The sequence below is a fragment of the Papaver somniferum genome, chromosome 1, assembly GCF_003573695.1.
Source record: "Papaver somniferum cultivar HN1 chromosome 1, ASM357369v1, whole genome shotgun sequence".
Taxonomy (NCBI): domain Eukaryota; kingdom Viridiplantae; phylum Streptophyta; class Magnoliopsida; order Ranunculales; family Papaveraceae; genus Papaver; species Papaver somniferum.
In genome coordinates, this window is record NC_039358.1 from 238,509,659 (window position 1) to 238,532,183 (window position 22,525).

At 37.1% G+C, this 22,525-nt stretch overlaps 2 protein-coding genes across 6 annotated transcripts in view; both read left to right on the forward strand.

Annotated features, from left to right (window-relative positions):
- Positions 1-22,525, forward strand: part of LOC113320794 (heat shock cognate 71 kDa protein-like) — a 38,782-nt gene that overhangs the window by 15,152 nt on the left and 1,105 nt on the right. The window contains exons 3-4 of the mRNA XM_026568690.1: positions 22,081-22,091; positions 22,184-22,372. Coding sequence (XP_026424475.1) covers positions 22,081-22,091; positions 22,184-22,372 — 200 coding nt within the window. The remainder of the gene's footprint in view (positions 1-22,080; positions 22,092-22,183; positions 22,373-22,525) is intronic.
- On the forward strand, positions 1,663-5,196 carry LOC113320924. 5 transcript variants are annotated; one of them, XR_003346365.1, is made up of 4 exons: positions 1,663-2,481; positions 2,618-2,892; positions 2,935-3,872; positions 4,386-5,196. XR_003346365.1 is itself a non-coding variant. In XM_026568838.1 (3 exons), the coding sequence occupies exons 2-3, from the start codon at positions 3,124-3,126 to the stop codon at positions 4,941-4,943; spliced, it is 972 nt and encodes a 323-aa protein (XP_026424623.1). In that variant the 5' UTR covers positions 1,672-2,481; positions 2,618-3,123; the 3' UTR covers positions 4,944-5,196. The 5 variants fall into 5 exon arrangements, 2 of the variants coding, with proteins under 2 accessions (XP_026424623.1, XP_026424633.1); XR_003346358.1 differs by having other exon boundaries at positions 1,668-2,481; positions 2,618-3,872; XR_003346362.1 differs by having other exon boundaries at positions 1,668-2,481; positions 2,618-3,872; positions 4,721-5,196.

Genomic DNA, 22,525 nt, shown 5'->3' on the forward strand with positions numbered 1-22,525 from the left:
TTACTCCCTGTGATGCAATTGGGGCAAAGCTCCAGACTGGCTTAGCATGGTGACATTCCAAAAAGAGATGATAAGTTGATTTTATAGCTTGCTGAAAGAAAATGCATTGAGTTTCCACATCCAGGATCAAACCCAAGTTGTGTCTTTTTGGTAAAATGTCTTGAATACACTTGTAAATAAACAGTTTTACCCTCTGTGAAGTGTTCATACTCCTATAAACCTTTCCAAAATCTTTTAGTTTCAGAAGATACTGATCCCAAAGGGTTTTTCAATTTAGCATAAAGAGATTTTACAGAGAATTCACCTTTTTTGGTGAGCATTCATCTCAGTTTATCTTTTTTCAGCTTGCCATTGTTAGAGGTATATAACCTGATGTTCAATATCTCAGAAACCAAAGAACTGTCAAATAAAGAGAGTAGCAGAGAATTATTCAACTTCTTTGTGTCATGATTTATCAAATTAGACACAAGTGTTATATTGGAGGTTTTAGTAAGAGAATTTGCTAGAAGTTGGTTTATATTTGGTAACCATTTGTTTTCCCAAATGTTAATAGAAAACCATCCCCTACTTGCCAAAAGCTATATTCTTTTTATGTGTTCAATACCTTGCAAGTTACATTTCTATATCCAAAAAGTTGATGATTTCTTCTTGGAATGTAAAGCACTAGACTTTTTGAAGTATTTTCCTTTTAGAATTTAAGTTCAAAAGTCATCAGGTTTACTAACTAATCTCCAAGCTATCCTACTATTGATCATGGCTTGATTAATTGTATTAGCCTCTTTAAAACCCATCCCCCTGACTAATGAGTTTACATAAGAAATCGAAAGCTTTAATATACATTCCTTTAGAGTTAGTATGTTTTCCTCGTCAAAAATTTCTTTGGATGTCATTGATTCTTTTTGTGATTTTTTTAGGTATAACGAAGCAGCCCATACCAAAAATAGTCATACTAGAGAGGATTGATTTATTTAAGACAATCTTGCTAAACTGATATAGGAATCAATGACCCTGTGCTCCATTTTTTCCATTATGTTATCAAAAGATTTTAATTTAGATCCATCTACAAAAAAAGAGGTACTCCCATATGAGTATCTTTGATGTTATTTTTTTTTTTCATTAACCTAGCAATTATGCCTTGATGCTTGTTATGCACTTTTTTACTAAAAAAAACAACATGATTTTGTGAAATTTATGACTTGTCTAGAAGAAACACTAAAAAGGTTAATGGTCTCTAAAAGATTCTTGCAACTGCCTAGGTCAGCTTTAGTAAAGAGAAAGAGATCATCCGCAAAAAAAACAGATGTGAGATAGGTGTTGACTTAGGGGTTAATTTCATGCGAGGAACCAGTTTAACTGCTTCCAAATGACAAAACAGCCTGGAAAAGACTTTCATACAAAGAATGAATAGACAGGGGGATAAAAGGTCCCCTGTCTAATTATCCTGGAGGGCTTAAATTCTTTACATGGAGTTCAATTTAAGAAATCATAGATTGAAAAAGATTGACATATCAGATCACACCACTATTTAGAGAAACCAAAAGATTGTAAGATTTTTATCAAGAAATTCTAATTCACTCTGTCAAAAGCCTTCGACATATCTATCTTAGTTCTTAAGTTTCCTATTTTTATTTTCTTTTTCTTTATAGAATGGACAATCTCACGAACAACAATAATGTGGTCGGAGATTTGTATATAAAAACATTAAAAAATTGAAGACATCAAAATTAAAGCTATAACATTGTAAAGGGTTCCTAATAAGTTTTATCTATGTACTTTAGGCTCACTTTAATAATAGAGCTGTAAAACATTTTCACAGCTTCTAAAGATAAAAAAATAAGGGTAAAAAGTAAAAATATCGAAAACCCTAATTCACTTTATAAAAGTTGATCCCCATTTCTCAAAGTGATTTTTAGGGCATGATGAGTAAGAAGACTCAAAGAAAGGCCGCTGCTGGTGATAAACATCGGACTTGCAGATTCAGAAGAAACAGATGCAAGAAGATGAGCGGTGATAATGATCTACAATTCTGTGAAAGCCATTACAGTTTTCACATAAATTTCTTAAGAAGCAATCCTTCGATTGTAAAAGAGTGTCATCATCATCTTCTTGAGTCTGAAACTCCAGATCTGACCAAAATGGAGGAGGAGGGTAAGATGAAGAAGGAGAATCTGGAGAGTTTCATCCCTCCAGATGAAGAGCGTTGTTGTAAAAACGATACAATCAGATGGAGATGCAAGAATTTCAGAATGAAGAGCTGTGTGGCTGAAAATTGTAAATTTTGTGAAAAACATTGCAAATTTTATGCAAAGCAAAATAAGAAGAGAAGTAGAGATTATGATGATGAATTTGATGATTGTAACAGTGATATTGAAACTTGGGATTCAAAATGCTTGAAACTCCGGAGGAAGAAGCCGCAGAAGCTGACGGAGGAAGATGAATTGGCTATGGGAGGAATTCAACCGCCTGCAAATCATACCAGCTGTGAGTAACTCTCAACATAGATTTCTCCCCTTTGTTTTAATAATTGAGAAATTTGGTAGTTTAATCTGTTGAACCCCATTATGAATTAGAGTAAGAATCACCGCAATTTCTAACTAATTGGGGATTTTCTATCCAGCTGATGGAGTTGTAGGTGGTGGTTCTACGGGTATTGGGACGAAGACGAAATCACCCACAGGAATTAGCCCACCTGTGGTTGAATTACAGAGTACGGAGCATTACAAGACTAAGTGTTTTGAATTGTCCTTGGTGCTTGAGAAGAAGGAAATTGAGCTTGAGAAGACGAAAATTGAAATTGAGAAGACGAAAATTGAGCTTGAGAAGACGAAAATTGAGCTTGAGAAGACGAAAATGGAGCTTGAGAAGAATAAAGTAGACCCTGAGGAGATGAAAATTGAGCTCGAGAAGAAGAATGTGGAGCTTGAGGAGATGAAGATTGAGCTCGAGAAGAAGAATGTGGAGCTTGAGGAGATGAAGATTGAGCTCGAGAAGAAGAATGTGGAGTGCACTGAACTCCAGGGTAAATATTAGGTAGAATCTAGAAAGAATGCTGCTAAAAATGATGAGGATGCAACTAAATATTGGAGGAACAAGTGTTCGGATTTGGAAACTGTAGTCCAAAAGATGGAAATTGAAAATTCAATGATGAGATGTGAAGCGTCTCGTGTTTCTAATTTGAAGAGCCTAGTCCCGAGGAATGGAAATGGTAGTTCAATGTTGAGATGTGAAGAGTTGCAAAGTTCTGAAAAGATTGAGCCCGAAGCTCTGGGTTTGCAGAATGATGATGTTACTCAAAGTGGTGAAAAGCAAATAGATGAAAACAACATGAGCAAACCTAATGCTGAATCCTGCTGTGAAGGGAGGGAGGAATCTCATGTGTATGATGTTGCCGTCACTAAACATCGCGAATCAGAGTCTGAAATTCGCAAATACTCTGCTATGAACATTTCTTCTGGAAGTCTACATTTATCAAGTGGGGGTGAAAACGTTGAAGAAGTGAACGGTTGGGGCTGTGCAGAAGAGAGACCATCTCAACATGGATCATCATCTCAAGATCATTTGGATATGAGTAAGGAGCCTTTTGCTGACTGGGTCTCAGATTACGGTGGTGATAGTCTTGGCAATTCTGAAGATTCTGATTGTTCCGCTGATTCAAAAAATTCTCTTGGCGACCTTATGGATATGCTGGCGATGAAATATAGGAATAGGAACGATGGCAAAGAAATGAAATGGAAATCTGAGCCTGAATTGCTTTCTTCGTTTGAAGAGAATCCTGAGCTGTGTATGAAAGCTGTTTGTGCTCTCTATCGACAGGAAATATCCGAAGACGAAATATCACCCAAGGGGTTGCATTTTGACAGTGACACGCTCAGGTAAATTAAGAATTTTGGATACTTTCCCTGCATGAAATTACTGTTTTTGCAGTTACAATCTATTGGTTTGTTCAATGTTGCAAGAATCCGTAAGCTTGTTAGTTTACATTTATGCACGTACGGCATATATTCAATTGCTCAATATACTGCATGAACTCTTTTCATGTTCTGCTGCGGAACTCGTAGGTTATATATTATTAATGTCTCACATAGTCATATCACATGAATGATCACTTATATGGCTTTACCTTTGAAAAGTATGGTTTCACGTTGGCGGTACTTAAGAGGATTATTACTTGTATATCACAACATCTGAAGACTTATGTTTATTCTTAGGATTCAAAATGTTTTAGGAAGGAATGACCATATCATACATAATACATCTAACTTTTTCTCATATCCGTGTCAAATATAGCACATTCTATCTATGCTGCAAACTTGTGGTTGTAAATTCTCATTATGAAATTTCAGTATCTGCACTGACTGCTGACTTTGTATATCAATTATGAACAGAGTTGGGTGGAACAAGAAAGTTTAGAGGCTGACTTTTTCATGATTGAGTTGGGTGGAACAGGAAAGTTTAGAGGCCGACTTTGCCATGATTGTCGGATAAAAGATTTGCTGCCTTCCCTAGATTTGATATCTGTAGTTGTCATGTGAACGGAGGGAGCAAGCTGTTACCTTGCTTGTGGCTGCACGTCCACAGGGCAGGAAGCCCAGCTTAGTAAAATGTTCATAGTTATTTCGAAGTACAAAATGGAAATGGGAAGAATCAACAGCAGTACTATCTTTTCTTGGTTTTCTGTTTTCATACACTTTTGGCGTAGATTGATATTTTCTCTTAACAGGTGTACTACTTTGGCCAAGTTTCTAATGGGTGAGGACTGCAAAGGTGACATAAAGAAGTCTGTGACAGAATTGGAGACATTAGATTCTAAGGCTGTTGTCGACTGCAAGAAGCTGGCTAGGAGATACTCGATTCATTTATTCAATATCTACCAAAACGGGAAAGATCCTTTTTTCCATCCAGCAGCAGCTTCCAGCCCTGCAGATCAAATTGCTGCTAGTTGATGGATTGGTGTGTAAGTGGCCTTAATTTTTTTGCACTAGATAGTAGACATTGCAATCTTTTTGACTGTGTTATTTGAGACATTGCAATCTTACATCTCCTTTTAACTTCCTCTAATTTTGTACACATATGAGATGGAGAACTGGTTAACATACCATGTAATACACTGGATGTGTATTTTCTTTTCTTTTTTTTTGGTCGGTAAATTGACGTACATTGGCTGTGTGTTGCAATGTAGCAACTCATATTATGGTAGCTACGCTTCTAATGCTTTACCACTCCCTAGGTTGAATTTTAAGCTTCATGATATTATGATGGATCTTAGGTCTCTCAAGTTCTAGTTTCAGAGATTCAGTTGATTCTCAGTATCTTGGAGAGAAGGACTAGTTATTCAGATATTCGACATGGGTGAGTTGTGTTCTTGTAGATGGTTATCAGATGCAGAGGAGGAAATTGGTCTTTGTGGGAATAAACAGTTTAGTTCTGGAAAGAATTTCATGTTGTTCACTTGACTTAGGTTACTCTTACGATTTACTGTATGGCAGTATTTGGGTCTGATTGCAGAGTTCAGAATTGCAGTGCATCATACAGGTTTGAACACCATATAACTTTGAACTTTTTTTTTTTTTTTTTTTTTGCACATCATTCCCCATTCAGTAATGAAGTAGAACTTCCTGAAATGGGTTCTTGGTTCTTACCCAAAACTCATTTCTCAAACACATTCAGGGAATTCTGCAGAATTCTCGGGAAAAATGAAGTAAGAATGGCATTCGACTATGATTGTGTTTGTTGATGATCATCTAACCAGAACAGCTCATTGAAAGAAGAAAAATGATTTGACGGCTGTCAGCAAAACATAATCATAGATGCAAAACGAAACTTGATGCAGATTTCTCTTAGCTTTTCTTCTTGAAAGAGTTCTATTTGTGTTTAAGCTACAGAAAGTGTATAGGAATGGGTTAGCTTTATTTACCAATACATGGTACAGCACATTCCAGAAGATTTAACTAATATCTTGTTTTTCTGGTACTGAGGGGTGCATCTCTTGTAATTAGGTTTTATTACCTGTGGTTGAGTTTTCTTTCTTAAGCCATGTAAAGTTTGAAACAAGTTTTTATTTTGACCAAGGCGTAGCTGATACCGGGATACAGCCCAGCCTGCCAATGCCAACACCATCTGGAATTAGTAGACATCCTCCTCAGTCCTCTCTATTATTTGGGAATTATTGTAACAAGGGTTGTCGATCCCCGGACCTCTTAATTACAATGCCATGATGAATGCAGCACAAAATTGCACAGTCCTGGACAGACCCACCCACCCGCTGCATATATGGAGGTGATCTAGCTCTTGCCAATCCAACTCTAATCTGACTCAAGTAAATCGATTCCAAAGAATTAATCCTTTACTTCAATGATACAGATCATTAAAAACATATTTACAGTCACCAAATATATTAATAAAAAAAATAAAAAAAAATCATGGCCACCACCACTGCCCATTGCTTACAGGTTCACCTTATGACATTGTTCCCTCCATTGTTACCTTTATGGACGAATTTGAACGGAAGGCTGTTTTTAGGCATACCAAAAAATTTTTTAAGGCATACAAAATAGTTTTCCCATCCTAGGTGACCTTATAAGGGGTATCTATGGGTAGTTCAATTACCTATATACCCTTGAACCTAAAAATCAAAAAATAAACTATCCTAAACATCTCTTCTTCTTCCTCCAGCCAAACCACCTTCCTTTTCTCTCAGAAATTTTTTTCATCACCGTAATTAATTATCGATTCGTGAAAATTCGATCATCGGTTAAATTGAACTATATAATGGATCGTACAAAGAAAAAAGCAAACGTCAGGTGTTCTAAATCCTCTTCCAATCCATGAGCTAAAGAAGAACCAATTGAAGATGAAGGTGTAAAAAGTATAATTGAACCAGAAATTGAATCGGAAATTCAACCATTTGAAGGTATTCCCTACAAACCCAATCTTTTATTTGTTGTTTTTCATGGATTGAATGGGTTAAATTGCTAAAATCTTAGGGTTTTTGACGGTTACAGTAGCGGGTTCGGCTGATAATTGAGTTGAGTTTTGAGCCGAACTGTTCTTGAAATTTCACCCTGAAAGTGTCTATGAACAGTTCGGCTTAACCGTAAATGTCAATTTTTAGCCGAACCCCAAAATGTGTATTAAATACGTCCCAGAACAGTGTCAGGTTCGGCTAATACCTTGCAAACCTTCCCGGCCGAACCTGAGAAGTGAAATTTACCCCAGGTGGTTGTCAGGTTCGTCTGACTCGATTAGATCACTTTCAAGCCGAACCTCTCTCTGTAAACACTTCGAAAATATTGATTTGCAGGATCTAGGTTCGGCTAGCTCGTGTTGTTGAGTTATCAGCCGAACCTTCTCTTTGGACACTCAAGTTTTTCGATCTTGTTTTGGCCATAACTTTTTTGTCCGATGTCGGAATGACCTCATTCTTTTTGCGTTGTGTTTTCCTTTTCATTTTCTTGAAGTTGAAGATAAGATCTCATTGATTTTAATGAGTTTAATATGGACCTTGGTATTCTCCATTATTAGACTTCACTTTCTTAACACTTTTAGTAATTTCCACTTTTTTTTGTTTGGTTCATCCTATGACTTTAATATAATCCGAACTAGGATCTTGCAAATAGGTTGGAAGTTGGAAAATGAAGGTTCGGCGTATAACGTTAACAAATTCAGCTAGCCGAACTGTTCATCAATTTAGTGGGTTCGGCTTATATTTTCAAGCCGAACATAGTCTTGGTTCGCTGAACCATGATGAAAAATACTATTTTTTGATGATTTCAAGCTACAAAAGTGAGATTAAACATAAAATAGAAGTGTAAATGTGTGCTAGAAGCATTGGGTTCCACACATATGTATTCATCATCTGGATTGGGCTCATAAAAAATCATCATCTTGAGTTTGAGTTTGTGTAAAATTTTGTGCTGCTGCTGCTGATGATCTCAGTGTTCCTAGGACCAAATTTTGTGAAAAACATTACCATGATTACGCAAAGTATTATAAGAAGCAGCAGCTTGTTAAAAGGAAGAAGAGAAGTTGGAGAGCCTAGTCCTGATTCAACAATGGTGGAATCTGTAGGGTCTCGCATTTCCAAGTTGGGGAGCCAAAACCTGTGGATGCAAAATGAAAATTTAACAAGGGAAGCATGTGTAGAGTCTCGCATTTTGGAGAGTTGAAAACCAAAGCGGAGGTGCTAAATATGTATGAAAACGTTCAAGAAGGGACGGGTTGGGGATGTTCGGAGGAGAGTCAACCATGTCAGCAGGGATCATCATCTCAAGATCAACTGGATATGAGTAAGAAGTATTTTGTGAACTTGGTCTCAAATGACGACAGTGGTGAAAGTCTCGCTGAATCTCAAGACTCTGATAGTTCTGCTGATTCAAATGCTTCTCTTAGTGAGCTTATGGACATGCTGGCGATGAAATATAGGAATGGGAACGAAGAGTAAGAAATAAAATGGAAGTGTGAGGATGATATGCTTTCTTCCATTGAAGAGTATCCTCCATTTTGGGAAAAATAATCTTCATAAAGTGTTGTTTCTAAAGTACGAAGATTTGAAAAAAGAACCCAAAACCCAATCGAAGCGAGGAATCATGTTTACTATGTTTCTCATTTCATCTTCAAGGGTTTTCCAATTTCACCCAAATTTCTAATTCTGGCTCAATTTTTCCAAGTACAAAACATTGAGTACTTTAGTCCTTGACTGAAAATTGTTACTGTGCACACATCCTTAAAATGGTGTGTTTGAGTAAAATCAGTTTTTTTCTGGAAGATGTATACATTGAAACTGGCCACCGCTAAACAGAAACATTTTGAATTAATTTAATCAAATTTGTTCAACATTGAGTTGATTGTATTATTATGCTTTTACGTAGTACAAGGCACTAGTTAGATGGTAAGAATGACACATGTTTTCCAAACTTTTTCTTCCCATGGATCTTCAAGGACCTCCATTGTCTTTTTCCAGCAATCCTTACCGGTCTGAATAATTTCATGGCAACAGGTAACGTCTTTTTGGCTGGGCAAAGTTTTTGTCAAAAGAAGTTGTGTCAATGTATCCATAGTTGATTCAGAAATCCTACATTTTTCAGGCCATGTAGGTGCTTGTGTAGGGGAGTTGTCGGTCACCATTGGTGAAGGAGAGCCTGTGAGTCTGACACACTTGTCCCAAGTAATTTCCGCCCATGGATGAAGGTTAGTAAAAGCAGGAACCATTGGATCTTCAATAATCTCCATTACCTTTTCCCAGAAGTACTTAGTAGTTTGTACAATTTCTTGGAAAAACACAACATCCTTTTTGCTTGGCAAGGCCTTTGACACAATAAGGTTTGCCACAAATTCTGCGCATGCTTCTGTAAGCCTGCATTGTTCTGGCAATTTAGGTGCTTGTGTAGGGGAGATATCGATCATTGTTGGTGCTTGTGAAGGAGAACTTGCGAGGCGAACACACTTGTCCCAAGCATTTTCTGCCCATGGATGGAGGTTAGCAAAAGCAGGAATTTTTTGATCTTCAAGCAGGTCCATTATCTTCTCCCAGCAGAACTTAGTAGTTTGTACAAGTTCTTGGCAGCATAAACCATCATTTTCGCTTGGCATGGCCTTCAAAAGTACAAGGTTTTGCACAAAAACTCCACAAGGTCCTGAAATGCTACATTGTTTTGGCAATGAATCTACGGAAGGTGCTTCTGCAGGAGAATGATTATAGCTATCGATCTCCCTCACACCACTTGCTCCGATAAATACTGATGCACAAACAACAAGAGACAGGGCAACAACCAATCAAACATTAACAAACTTCGCCATATCTATCTTTCTTGTTCTTAAATTAATTTCTTCCTATCTTGTTTGAAATGTTTGAACAGGTTGATGGTAAAAATGGATTCTTGTTCTTCCTATTTATATAAAAACTCATATAAGATATAGAGGGGAGGGGTACTAGTCTAAAACTGTTTCATTTTCTTTCCCCTTTAGTTGCTTCGAACGTTTTTGATGTGCATGTATGATATTTAGTTTCTTTACTTGATTATCAACGTTTCAAACTCTAAAACATAAGACAATAAATTCTCTTAAAAAGACTTAACGCTTTAATTAACAATCCTGTTAAAGGGGCGGCATGATCCATTAGAGGGGCAGCAACCTAATAAGACAAAAAGGGTCATTACTTGGTAATTCATGCCACCCCTTATCAAAAAATATGGAAATGACCAATTAACCCTTATTATTAATAATCAAGATTAGTGTTGATAATCAAGATTAGTGTTGATAATTAATTTTCACTTATAATAACTCTAAAATCAGATTTTTAGAGTTGAAAAAAAAAAGTTGTGAGGAGAAGAAAAAGGACATTTTTGTGAAACCCTAGATTTTGATTCACTCAACCAAAATGAGTGATTCCAGTGACAAATTTGAGATGGGTGAATCTCTAAATTAGTTCCCATTAGCTTTTTGTCACTCAACCCTTGTTCAGATCATGGAACTGATACACGTAAAATCTTATGACTGAAATTAAAGCTAGATTACCGCTTTTGTTTTTGGATTAACTAGTAACAAGGTAATTGACTGGGTGCATCTTACGTGGTCTGACGAAATCCGTGTTGCAAAGTCTGGTTACAGGAAGGTGCATGTCTTGGTGTGTGGTTGTAACTTGTAATTATGTTTCATTAGCACTTCTTGTGTGATTTAGTTTTTTAAGCCATTAATTTTGTAATAGAATTTTATTTTGAGAAAGGCAAAGCTGAGACAGTCCAGCGCCAACACCATCTGCAATTACTAGACCTCCTTTTATTTAGATGCAAAGGTTTTTAGGACTGGTTTTAGATAACTTCTTACACCATATCCTACGTATTTGAGCTTTCTGATTGCTTTGATATATTTGTCGAGTACTGGATTTTAATGGAAATTTACAAGTCTTCACAAGTCTTATTATATTTGTTACACCCATCATGTTATTCAGATTTATCAGTTCCTGCCTCTCAGACCTTGCATCTAGTATCCAAGAAGCCGTAGACAAATCAATATTTCATGATTCCAATTGTTGAATTGGAAACTTAGTTTGCATGCTTGCAACTCATCTGCTGTTGAAGTTTGCTGCCAGCCTAATGGTGATCTTTCATTGAAGTTTCTTCTTGTACGAGGCTCTTTGATTCTTTCATTATGTGGTTGTGGAATGCAATTACCATTTTCTTTTACCATTTTCTGCTGGTCTCACGCGGTAATTCTAGCTAGGGTATGCTTTCTAAATCCAAGCTACACAAACACTCTTTTTTTTTACTATAAAGAAAACATTCCGATCAAAGACTTCCTTGAGGACATCACTCGTGTAATCTTAGTAATGGAGTCCAGATGGTGACGTTAATGTTAACTATGATATGAAAAGCGAGAAACTAACTATAAACTCAACGACTTCTAAACTGACTCAAATTCCATACCCAGTGCTGTCAAATTTAGGAAAGCCTTTTCTATTCCGCGACGGACTCTGCAAATTATAGAAACACTTTCCAGTCCCGCTGCAATTCTACTAATTTTGTCGAAGCCTATATAAGTAGGAAGCTAGACACTGGGATGAAACACACACAAGAAGAGTATTCTAGCTAGCTTTCTTTTCAGTTCTAAGTCTCTCTACATTCATTCTTCAGTTCTAAGAGAGCTACATTCATTCATGGCAGATCGTAAAACCCATTATCAGCTTAATTCTCCTACTCCTTCTCCAGCTTATAATACCCTCCCAACTGAAGATGAATTGGTCTCTTCTATTCAAAGATTATCAGTTGAAGAACAGAAACTATATGATGGTGTGCAAAATGCAAATGGTGCATCAAACTCTATATTAAGGTCTCCAAGCCAACTCAGCACTCATAGTTTCACCAATGGAACTATGAACTCTAACCTTATGAATAATGGTTGGGGTTCTTCACTCGGATATTCAACTAGTACTACTCCTAATATGACTAGTCAGGGTTATTTTGGTAATTCTCAACACCACCGTTTCTTCTCTTTGAAGGTGCAAGGTTGGAATGATTATCGGATTATGAAAATTGTTAATGAGGACCCAAGTCTTATTTATGAACTCAGTTCAGATGATATTCTCATGTTGGGCAGACATAAATTAGGTTGCAAGTACTTGATGAAAACTCTATGTGTTGAAGGTGAAGCACCGCGACTGACCAGGTTACTATGCAGCTCGGTAGATTTGTTCAAAGCAGTCGTATATGTTATCGCCTGCGAAGTTAATACGAAATACGGGTCTCGCGCGATGGAAAGTCTCATGATCAAACTGCTCATGGGAAATCCTGTGTTGAACGTCTATGTGTTGCGGTTTATGAAGCCTAGCCTATTTTCTGTCATGTCGAACCAGAATGGAAGCCAACTAGTTCAAAAACTTTGCAAACATGTGCAAAATATGTACTTGGGGGATCTATACGAAATAGCAGTGATAAACTGCGATCAGCTTGCTACTACAGAACAAGGATGTTTCTCTCTCAAAGCTGTTATTGAATCCATAGACGACCCTCTCAAATCTCAGCTGCTATCAATCATCATAGGCGAAGCCGTGTACCTTTCTAAACACAACTACGGGAATTTTGTGGTGCAACATGTTCTAGAGCGCCATCCTAATACTGCAAACCTTATATGCAATGAGCTTAGGGGACACTTATTTCGACTTTCTCATGATAAGTATGGCAGTAACGTTGTAGAAAAATGTATCGAATCGAATGCAACCGATGTTGTGGTCTCACAACTCCTCTCTGATTGTAAACAACTAGTTGAACTAGCTCAAGATAAGTTTGGCAACTACGTCATCCAAAAGGCACTTAAGATTTCAAAGGGAAAGGCATTGCGCCAACTAGTTGACGTCCTGTGCAAATGTTCGGGCGAGCTAGAGAATCATCCAAATGGGAGGAATGTGTATAACTTGGTGAAAATGATTTTATTCAAATTGCATTAGGAATTGGGAATGATTTAAGTGGTTATGGGCGAAGCTATTGTAATGTGATGACCAATGACTTGTAGGCTCCATCACTGCTTCTAGAGTCCATTTACCTTTTGTTTGATTTCTAGCGTTATTGCAAGTTTGTCGATTTGTGTTGTAGTGTGGTGTTTTCTGTTTTCATTTACTTGGCATGAGTTTGTAAAACATTTTGACTATGCGGAATCAAATTTTATTCTTGATGAGAGCTTTTGCTTAAATCGCTTCTCTTATTTCTTTTGATGTGTTTATATGGTTGTGCATGGGACTGTGTCAGCCCGATCCGACTTTTATCATACCGAACGCGTATAAAATACCTTAAGTACTTGAATTATATCTTTAATTATTCTGATAACTGAACATATATGTTTTCAGAATCCAAATCTATATCCGTTGTGGACAACCTATTACAGGGGTAACCAAATTCTATAACAAGTTGTTATCATCAATCCAATAGATCCATGGCAAACATTGTTTTTGTTTGACGTGAACTTGGTAATCCTTGGAATTTGATAATTCGTGTAGTAGTCTTGTGCATAGCGTACGCCCTTGACCGTGAGGGTGCTCTCTTAGAGCTGGACTCAGCCCACAACCTTGAGCTCATGAGAAACCACCATACTAGAAGGAAGTTTATATATGTGACAGAGGAGAACACAAGGGCAGGACCTTCTCCCAACAAATCCTGACCCTTCATGTGAGTCAGACAGAATCCGCTCTGACCTAGTCATCAGGTCAACCACCGAGGTTAATCCACAAACCGGATAAAAAGGACGACCAAGATTACCTCTGGCCTCTGGTTTACACACTGTAATCTGAGAAATCCCTAAGTAATTCTTTTGAATGTAATCATGAATTTTCTGGTCAAACGAGGCAATCCATTTTTTACCGAAGATCTTTTCTTTTCTTTTTGATATAAGTTTCTTAGATAAACCGAAATATGAGGAGGCTATAAGAGCACAATGCGTACGTAAATGATGTTTTTATGATTTGTGTAGCTGCATTTACTCTTGGAATTTTTCAGCAATGTCAAGTTTAATGTAAATGCTTATTCCGGAATTTTAAGGTTATATTTATCAGTTATTTCTCTTTTACATGAGAAAGATGTTGTTATTTCTCCTAAGACGCATATTGTTGTTTTTCATGAAAATGATGCTGAAAACCCAAGACAGTGGATGCTAACAGGTGCCCCTTAACCAATTACGTAGAAATCTCGAAATCATATTTTATGGCGTGTCTCAAAGTAACTTAAAGCCACCATTTTGGTTTTGAAGTCCCCTATTTTGGTGAAACTCTAATCGTAATATCGTATTAAATAAAAAGACTCGTATGATAATCTGAGTTAAAAATCTCTTTTTTTTTTGTTAGAGTTTGTGTTTTGATAAACCTACTAGAATGGCTGGAGGAGGAACAACAGCAGTAGGAATAGATTTAGGTACAACGTATTCATGTGTTGGAGTATGGCAGCATGACCGTGTTGAGATTATTGCTAATGATCAAGGAAATAGGACTACTCCTTCTTGTGTTGCTTTTAATGAGACTGAACGTAATATTGGTGATGCTGCTAAGAATGAAGCTGCTTTGAACCCTGTCAACACTGTCTTCGGTAAGTGGCTTTGTTGTTATGTATAAGATGTTATGCAGTATGCATGAGATGTTATGCAGTCAATATTGGATCTGCATAAGATGTTATGCAGTTAACTAAAAAACAGATTAAAGAAGAAACTCAGTTTAACGTGGTTCGGCTATAGCCTACGTCCACGGGAGAAGAATGATTAGGGTTTCTTATTATCAATGGAGGTTTTACAAGACGTGTATATATATATCCTATACATGCCACATATTCGTATAGATAGCAACATATCTAGAGAATATTTTCTTGCAGTGTAAGCCAATCTAAATATAGAAACCAAATATTCTCCTTTGTTCCAACACTCCTCCTCAAGTTGGTGCGAAGATATCAATGGAGCCCAACTTGGATAGAATTCCATTGAATTGCTTGACGGGTAAACCCTTAGTAAAAACATCTGCCAGTTGTTGATGACTACGAACGAAGGGAGTGCATATTACTTTGGCCAATACCTTCTCTCTAACAAAATGACAATCCACTTCTATGTGCTTTGTACGCTCATGAAAGGTGGGATTTGATGCGATTTGTATCGCTGCTTGATTGTCACAAAACATCTTAGCTGGCTGAGGTGACAGAAAACCCAAATCTTTAAGTAATGCTCGCAGCCAAACAATCTCACAAGTTGTTGAAGCCATGGCTCTGTATTCTGCTTCAGCACTTGATCGAGAAACAACATTTTGTTTCTTGCTTCTCCATGTAACCAGATTACCACCAAAGAATATGCAGTACCCTGTTGTTGATTTACGATCAACTGGACATCCAGCATAATCAGCATCTGAATATGTTGTTATACAGTAGCTAGAAATTGAATAGGCTTCATTCTTTGTCATCAAAACTCCTCTTCCTGGTGATCCTTTTAAATACTGTAGAATCCTAGTTACTGCATTCAGATGTTTAACACGAGGTGTATGCATATAACGACTGACTAAGCTTACTGCATGTGCTATGTCAGGTCTGGTAACAGTGAGATAAATTAACTTGCCTACTAACCTTTGATATGACCCAATATCATTTAACACATCACCATCATTATCAAGTTTGTTGCCAATTTCTGTAGGAGTATCACAAGGCATTACTCCCATTTTTCCTGTAGCCTTCAGCAGGTCCAACACATATTTTCTTTGATTCAGAAAAATACCCTTCTTTGAGTAAGCAACTTCTAATCCCAGGAAATACTTCAGTATTCTTAAATCCTTGATGTCAAATCTGGAATGAAGCATTGCTTTAAGATTTCTAATTTCTTGTTGATTGTCTCCTGTAATCACAAGGTCATCAACATACACTAGAACTATAGTTGTACCAAGATTACTTCTTTTAATAAACAAGGAAGAATCGGCAGAGCTCCTTTTGAACTTATTCTTGATGAGTACTGAACTTAGCTTTGCATACCATGCACGTGGTGAATGCTTTAAACCATATATTGCCTTCTTAAGCTTGCAAACCATATTGCTCTCTCCTTCTCGAGGGTGTCCAGGTGGTATACTCATATACACCTCTTCTTCTAGATCACTTTGTAAGAATGCATTCTTCACATCCATTTGAAACAATTTCCAATCTTTATTAACTGCAAGAGACATAAGAACACGAAAGTATTCATCTTTGCAACTGGTGCAAAGTTTCTGTGTAGTCTTCTCCATATCTCTGAGTAAAACCTCTTGCCACTAATCTTGCCTTATAACGCTCAACAGTTCCATCACTTCTGTATTTAATTTTGTACACCCATCTACATCCAACAGTCTTCTTCCCGGGAGGCAACTTGACAATACTGTATGTATTATTTACATCTAAGGCACGTAACTCATTCTCCATTGGTGCCCTCCATTTTGGATTAGACTTTGCTTCATTATAGTTTTTAGGTTCTTGATGACTGGATATAGCACTTAGAAATGCAGAGTGTGAAGAACCTACATGATCATAAGTTAAATGTGCTTGTATAGGATACAGCGGAATGATATGTAAAGAAATCTTTGTATTTCTCTGGAGCCTTCTTCTCACGACTTGAGGTTCTGACAATTGGTACCACTGGTTGTGGAACCATAACCTCAGTTTCTGGAACTTGATGCGGCACATCTTGTAGTCCTGTATCATCAGTAACATTAACATTATTGTCTGAAGCTTCTTCATGAACTGCTTCATTATGCACATCCAACACTGCTGTAGGTAAGTCCACCAACTCTACCCCATCACCATTATCTCTGTGGGAATCTGTTGCAGTAGGTATCTCATTAATAACTGGAAGTGGTCCAAATCTGTATAACACTCCCCCTGAGACCGACTGCCAGAATCACACTGAAAATAAGCCATGTTTCATCAAACACAACATCACGAGAAATCTGTAGCTTTCTAGTGGGTGGATGATAACAAATATATCCTTTCTTTGTAGATGAGTAACCAAAGAACACACACTTAGTTGCCCGTGAATCCAGTTTATCACGATGCTTAGCCTGTAAATGTACATAACAAACACAACCGAAAACTCTGAGATGATAAATGCCAGGCTGATGATGTTTTAAAACCTCTAATGGAGATTTGAACTCAAGCACACGACTAGGCAGACGATTGATCAAGTAAGTGGCCGTCAGAGAACCATGAGACCAGAATTTCTTTGGAACATGCATATGAATCATAAGAGCACGGGTTGTTTCCAAAATATGACGAAGTTTCCTTTCAGCAACACCATTTTGCTGTGAAGTACCAACACAGCTAGTTTGATGGATAATACCATGACTACGCAAATAACCTGGAAGAGGGCCTTTGACAAACTCAGTGCCATTATCTGATCTAAAAATTTTAACATGTGCATCAAATTGGTTGCGTATCATACAATGAAAATCCGCAAATACAGATGAAACTTCATTTTTGGATTTGAGTAAATAGATCCATGTAGCACGTGACCAATCATCTATAAAGATAACAAAATATTTATACCCATCATAAGCATCAATTGGAGCAGGACCCCATAAATCAGAATGAATTAATTCAAAGGGCATTGTAGCTCGAGTCACAGAGTTAGGAAATGGAAAACGAGATTGTTTAGAAAACTGGCAAACATCACAGACTTGAGACTGAACAGAAAATGTGGGAAAAATCCTAGACAAAACACGACTGGAAGGATGTCCAAGTCTTTGATGATAATGAAACTGCGGAGTTGATCTTTGAGTGAGACATGCCATGTCACTAGAGCGTAACAGGTACAATCCATGAGAAAAAATGCCTCTACCAATCGTCTTCTTCGTCTTTCGATCCTGAAAGATGACCGAGGTAGGGGTAAATGTAACATCACAATTCAGAGAATTAGTGATTTGACCAACAGATAACAACTGAGTAGGAAACGAGGGAACAACAAGTGCATTAGATGGCGGACAATCTGGAAAAAAATGCACTTTCCCACTGCCCAGCACAGGAGCAGTAGAGCCATTAGCAACAGACACATTTTTATGAGAGCTGCGAATAAATGCATGAACTGACGAAGGATCATTTGCCATATGATCTGTAGCTCCTGAATCAATAATCCAAATATGGCGGTTGGAAACAGGCGTAGTAAGAAAGGCTAGCAGGTTACCTGAAGTATGATTGGCCTTGCGCTCATTCTTATTACTCAACTGGTGAAAGAAATCCTTCAACTGGTCTATGGTAAAGGATGAATTATCAGCTACAGCAGCTCAAGCAAGCTTATTTTTGTCAAAATTAGCTTTAAGATGAGGATAAATATCCCAACAACGATCCTTGGTGTGACCATTTTTATTACAATGATCACAATGAAAAACTTCTCTCTTACCCTTAGCACGGGAAGTCTTGTCCTTATCAGATGACATGGCTCTTCGTTTATCATCTCTGGAGCTCAGAAGAGCACTGGATTCAGCAGCATCCAGGTCTACAATGCTTTTAGAAACAGGATTCATAACTTTATTACGTGTCTCTTCACGCTGCACAGTCGCACAGACACTATACAAACTTGGCAATTCAGCACTCATGAGAATAGTGCTTCTAAGAGATTCATACTCTGATGTGAGGCTACTGAGCACATCAAAAAATTTATCCTCCTCAACTCGCTTTAAGAGAATTTTTGCATCAGTTGTATGAGGACGATATGTATCCACTTCATCCCACTTCTTTTTTAAATAACCAAAATGCTCAGTAAAACTTTTCGTACCTTGTGCAGCCTCAGCAATCTCACGCTTCAGCTCAAACACCCGAGCAACATTATTCCGTAAGCCATACAGACTAGCAACAGACTTCCACAAATCCTTTGCAGATTCTGAAAACGAGAAAATTTTCGAAATATGTGGTTTCATCGAATGGAGAAGCCACGTGCGAACCAGTTGATCATCAGCAATCCAATCTTCATACTTTGGATCTTTAGCATCTGGACAAGTACTATTCTCACCAATATACCCAGACTTTCTTTTACCTCCAAGAGCAAGAGCAGCATCCCTAGACCAGCTGACATAATTGACATCATTTAGCAAGACAGAGGTTAAACGCAAACTAGTATTATGATCTGATTGTGCCATAGTAAACACACAGAGAAACGAAACTTGATTACAGAGAAACGGCCAGGATCGGTAACGATCACCTGACACCATGTTGTTATGTATGAGATGTTATGCAGTATGCATGAGATGTTATGCATTCAATATTGAATCTGCATAAGATGTTATGCAGTTAACTAAAAAACAGATTAAAGAAGAAACTCAGTTTAACGTGGTTCGGCTATATCCTACGTCCACGGGAGAAGAATGATTAGGGTTTCTTATTATCAATGGAGGTTTTACAAGACGTGTATATATATATCCTATACATGCCACATATTCGTATAGATAGCAACATATGTAGAGAATATTTTCTTGCAGTGTAAGCCAATCTAAATAGAGAAACCAAATATTCTCCTTTGTTCCAACAGGCTTATATCCAGGTCTTTACATTATAGCACTATACAAATTTTCTTGATCATGTGGTGGTTATTGCTGTAAATTTTGAATTAATTTGGTGTCTCCGTTTTTTGCATTGTGTTTCTTGTTACTGATGAGATTGCTGTCTATATTCGTTTTTTTTTTTACTCGTTCTAGAATGACATTATGCAATCTAGAAACCGTTTAATGAGAATAATACATGAACGCCTCGCGTTTTAAAGTCGGTATGTCGTGATCATCTTCTGAATATATCTTCTTATTTGTAGATGCAAAGCGTTTAATTGGTAGGAAACTAAGCGATAGCTTTGTTCAAAATGATATGAAGCTATGGCCCTTCAAAGTCATTGCAGGTGTAGAGGAGAAACCAATGATTCAAGTCAGTTACAAAGGCAAGGATATACAGTTATCAGCTGAAGAAATTTCAGCCATGATTCTCACTAAGATGAGAGGAACTGCTGAAAATTATCTTGGTTCGACCGTTAAGAATGCTGTTATTACCGTCCCGGCTTACTTTAATGATTCGCAGCGTCAAGCTACTAGAGATGCTGGGAAAATTGCTGGGCTTAATGTAATGCGAATCATCAGTGAACCAACTGTGGCAGCAATTGCTTACGGCCTTCATAAGAAAGCAATCGATGGTGATGTGAAGAATGTTCTCATTTTTGATCTTGGCGGTGGTACTTTTGATGCTTCTTTGCAAGTATTCTGACAAGAAAACAACTAAATAGTCACATCAGCATCCTCAACTATTTCTATAATGTGTAACATGATTTTTAATTGAATGCGGTTGATGTTTATGTGAAATGAATCTGAAAAAGTTTTTTGTCATGACTATTGATTGATTGCGTGCTTCTGACTATTTGGCATCCTGCTAATAGATATGTTCAAGGACTAAATGATCTGGTTAAACGTTATGGGGAGCTACTCGAAACAGTTATTCAGCATCTACCAAACCAGAAAAGATCCTTGTTTCCTTCCAGCTACAACTGCCAGTCTTGGAGATGAAATTACCAAGTGATATATTGTTGTGTAAGTGGCCTTCACATTTTTGACTAGGCATTACAATCTTGCATCTCCTTCTGACCCAGCCTCCTCTAATTTTGTACACATGAAATCTAAAACTGGTTAACAAACCAAATGGTAAATTGTACAACGTGAATATGTATTGAGTCTCCAATTTAGTAACTGAAGAAACATAACAGTTGTTTAGCTAATGGAACTGATAATGTTAGTTTACCCCTTTTGTTTTCGTATTGTTATATCTCTTAATTTTATTAACAGAACTAGTAACAAGGTAGTTGACTGGGTGCATCTTACGCGGTCTGACGAAATCTTTGTTGCAATTTTTTTGGTTACAAGAAGGTGCATCTCTTTGGTGTATTGTAACCTGTAATTATGTTTCATTAGCACTTCTTGTGTGATTGAGGTATCTTAAGCCATTAAGTTTTTATTTTGACAAAGGCAAAGCTGGGGTCCTGCCCGCCAACACCATCTCCAACTGGAATTATTATGCCTCCTCCTCTCTAGATGCAAAGGTTTTTGAGATTGATTTTAGATAAGCACATCATATCTTGTTTGCAAGCTGCCATTAATTTGTTTTTCCCTATCAACTAAGAGGTGCAGATTAGGTGCCAACAACCCAAGTTGATACCAAAATTGACATACTCGAATGAGTGAACCTAAGTTACCTAACGTGAATCGGACATGTATCTTCAGACAGTGGTGGAGTCAGCTGTGCTGCCATTACACCACAGCTTCGTCCAATATAGCTACTTCGATGTTTATGCAGGTTCAAAGTGTAAAGAAACAAAGTTAATGAGTTACGACGGATAAATTTTTGATGGGGGCATTTTTTGAAGGGGGCCTTGGGGACAAATGATATGTTGACACATGTATTTGATATTAATCAATTTTGTTTCCAAAAATATAAAAAAAATGTATTTTTGGATAAAAAATTTGTTTTCTTAATTGGTATGGTATATTTGGAAACAGAATTCATAGAAATCAATTATATATGTCAACATATCATTTCTCCCCCGTGGGCCCTTTAGAAAACGCCCCATCAAAAATGCCAAGTTTAATACTCACAAATTGAGTTTTAAACCAAGAGATTAAATAAAGATAACTATTAAAGATACCCAACTACCAACCATATTAGTCAAATATTGGTGTGATATTTTGACGAGACTGATAGATTTGTTTACCAATGAAGAGCAAAGAGATAAAACACATAAAGCAAATGGGAAAACCAAATGCACCGTGAGGAAAACCAATTCGTTGAGCTTAAATACAGGCCAAGTTGTTAAATACACCATCTATATAGACACCAATCATCTTCAGCAGTTCGATCTGTAATTGTGATATCAAATATGGTTTCAAGTATTTTTTTTTTTTACTCGGTCAAATATGGTTTCAAGTAATTATCCCCAATCGGGTACGGAGGTGTTATGGATGCTAGCAGGTGTCCCTTAACCAAATAATTAACTTATTAAGCCCACCATTTTGGGTAATAGGTTTTGAAGTCCCCTAGTTTAGTGGTACTCTAATCGTATTATATACAAAGACTCGTATACAAATCTGAGTCAAAAACCTTGTCTTCTCTTCTAATTAAATTGTTCTTTCTTTTTTATTGTTAAAGTTTGTGGTTTGATTGAATTATTAGAATGGTTGGAGGAGGAGGATTAGCAATAGGAATAGATTTAGGTACAACATATTCATGTGTTGCTGTTTGGGAACATGATCGTGTTGAGATTATTGCTAATGATCAAGGGAATAGGACTACTCCTTCTTATGTTGCTTTTACTGATTCTGAGCGCATGATTGGTGATGCTGCTAAGAATCAAGCTGCTCTTAATCCTATCAACACAGTTTTCGGTAAGCTTGTATTATCAAGGTCTTTACATCAAGTTTGATATGTTAATTAGGAACTCCGGTTTTGCATTATGTTTCTTGCTGCTGCTGGTTAGTTGATTAACAGTTCTGTTTTATTTTATTTATTTTTTTTTTTTTTTTTGTTGCTCAGTTGAA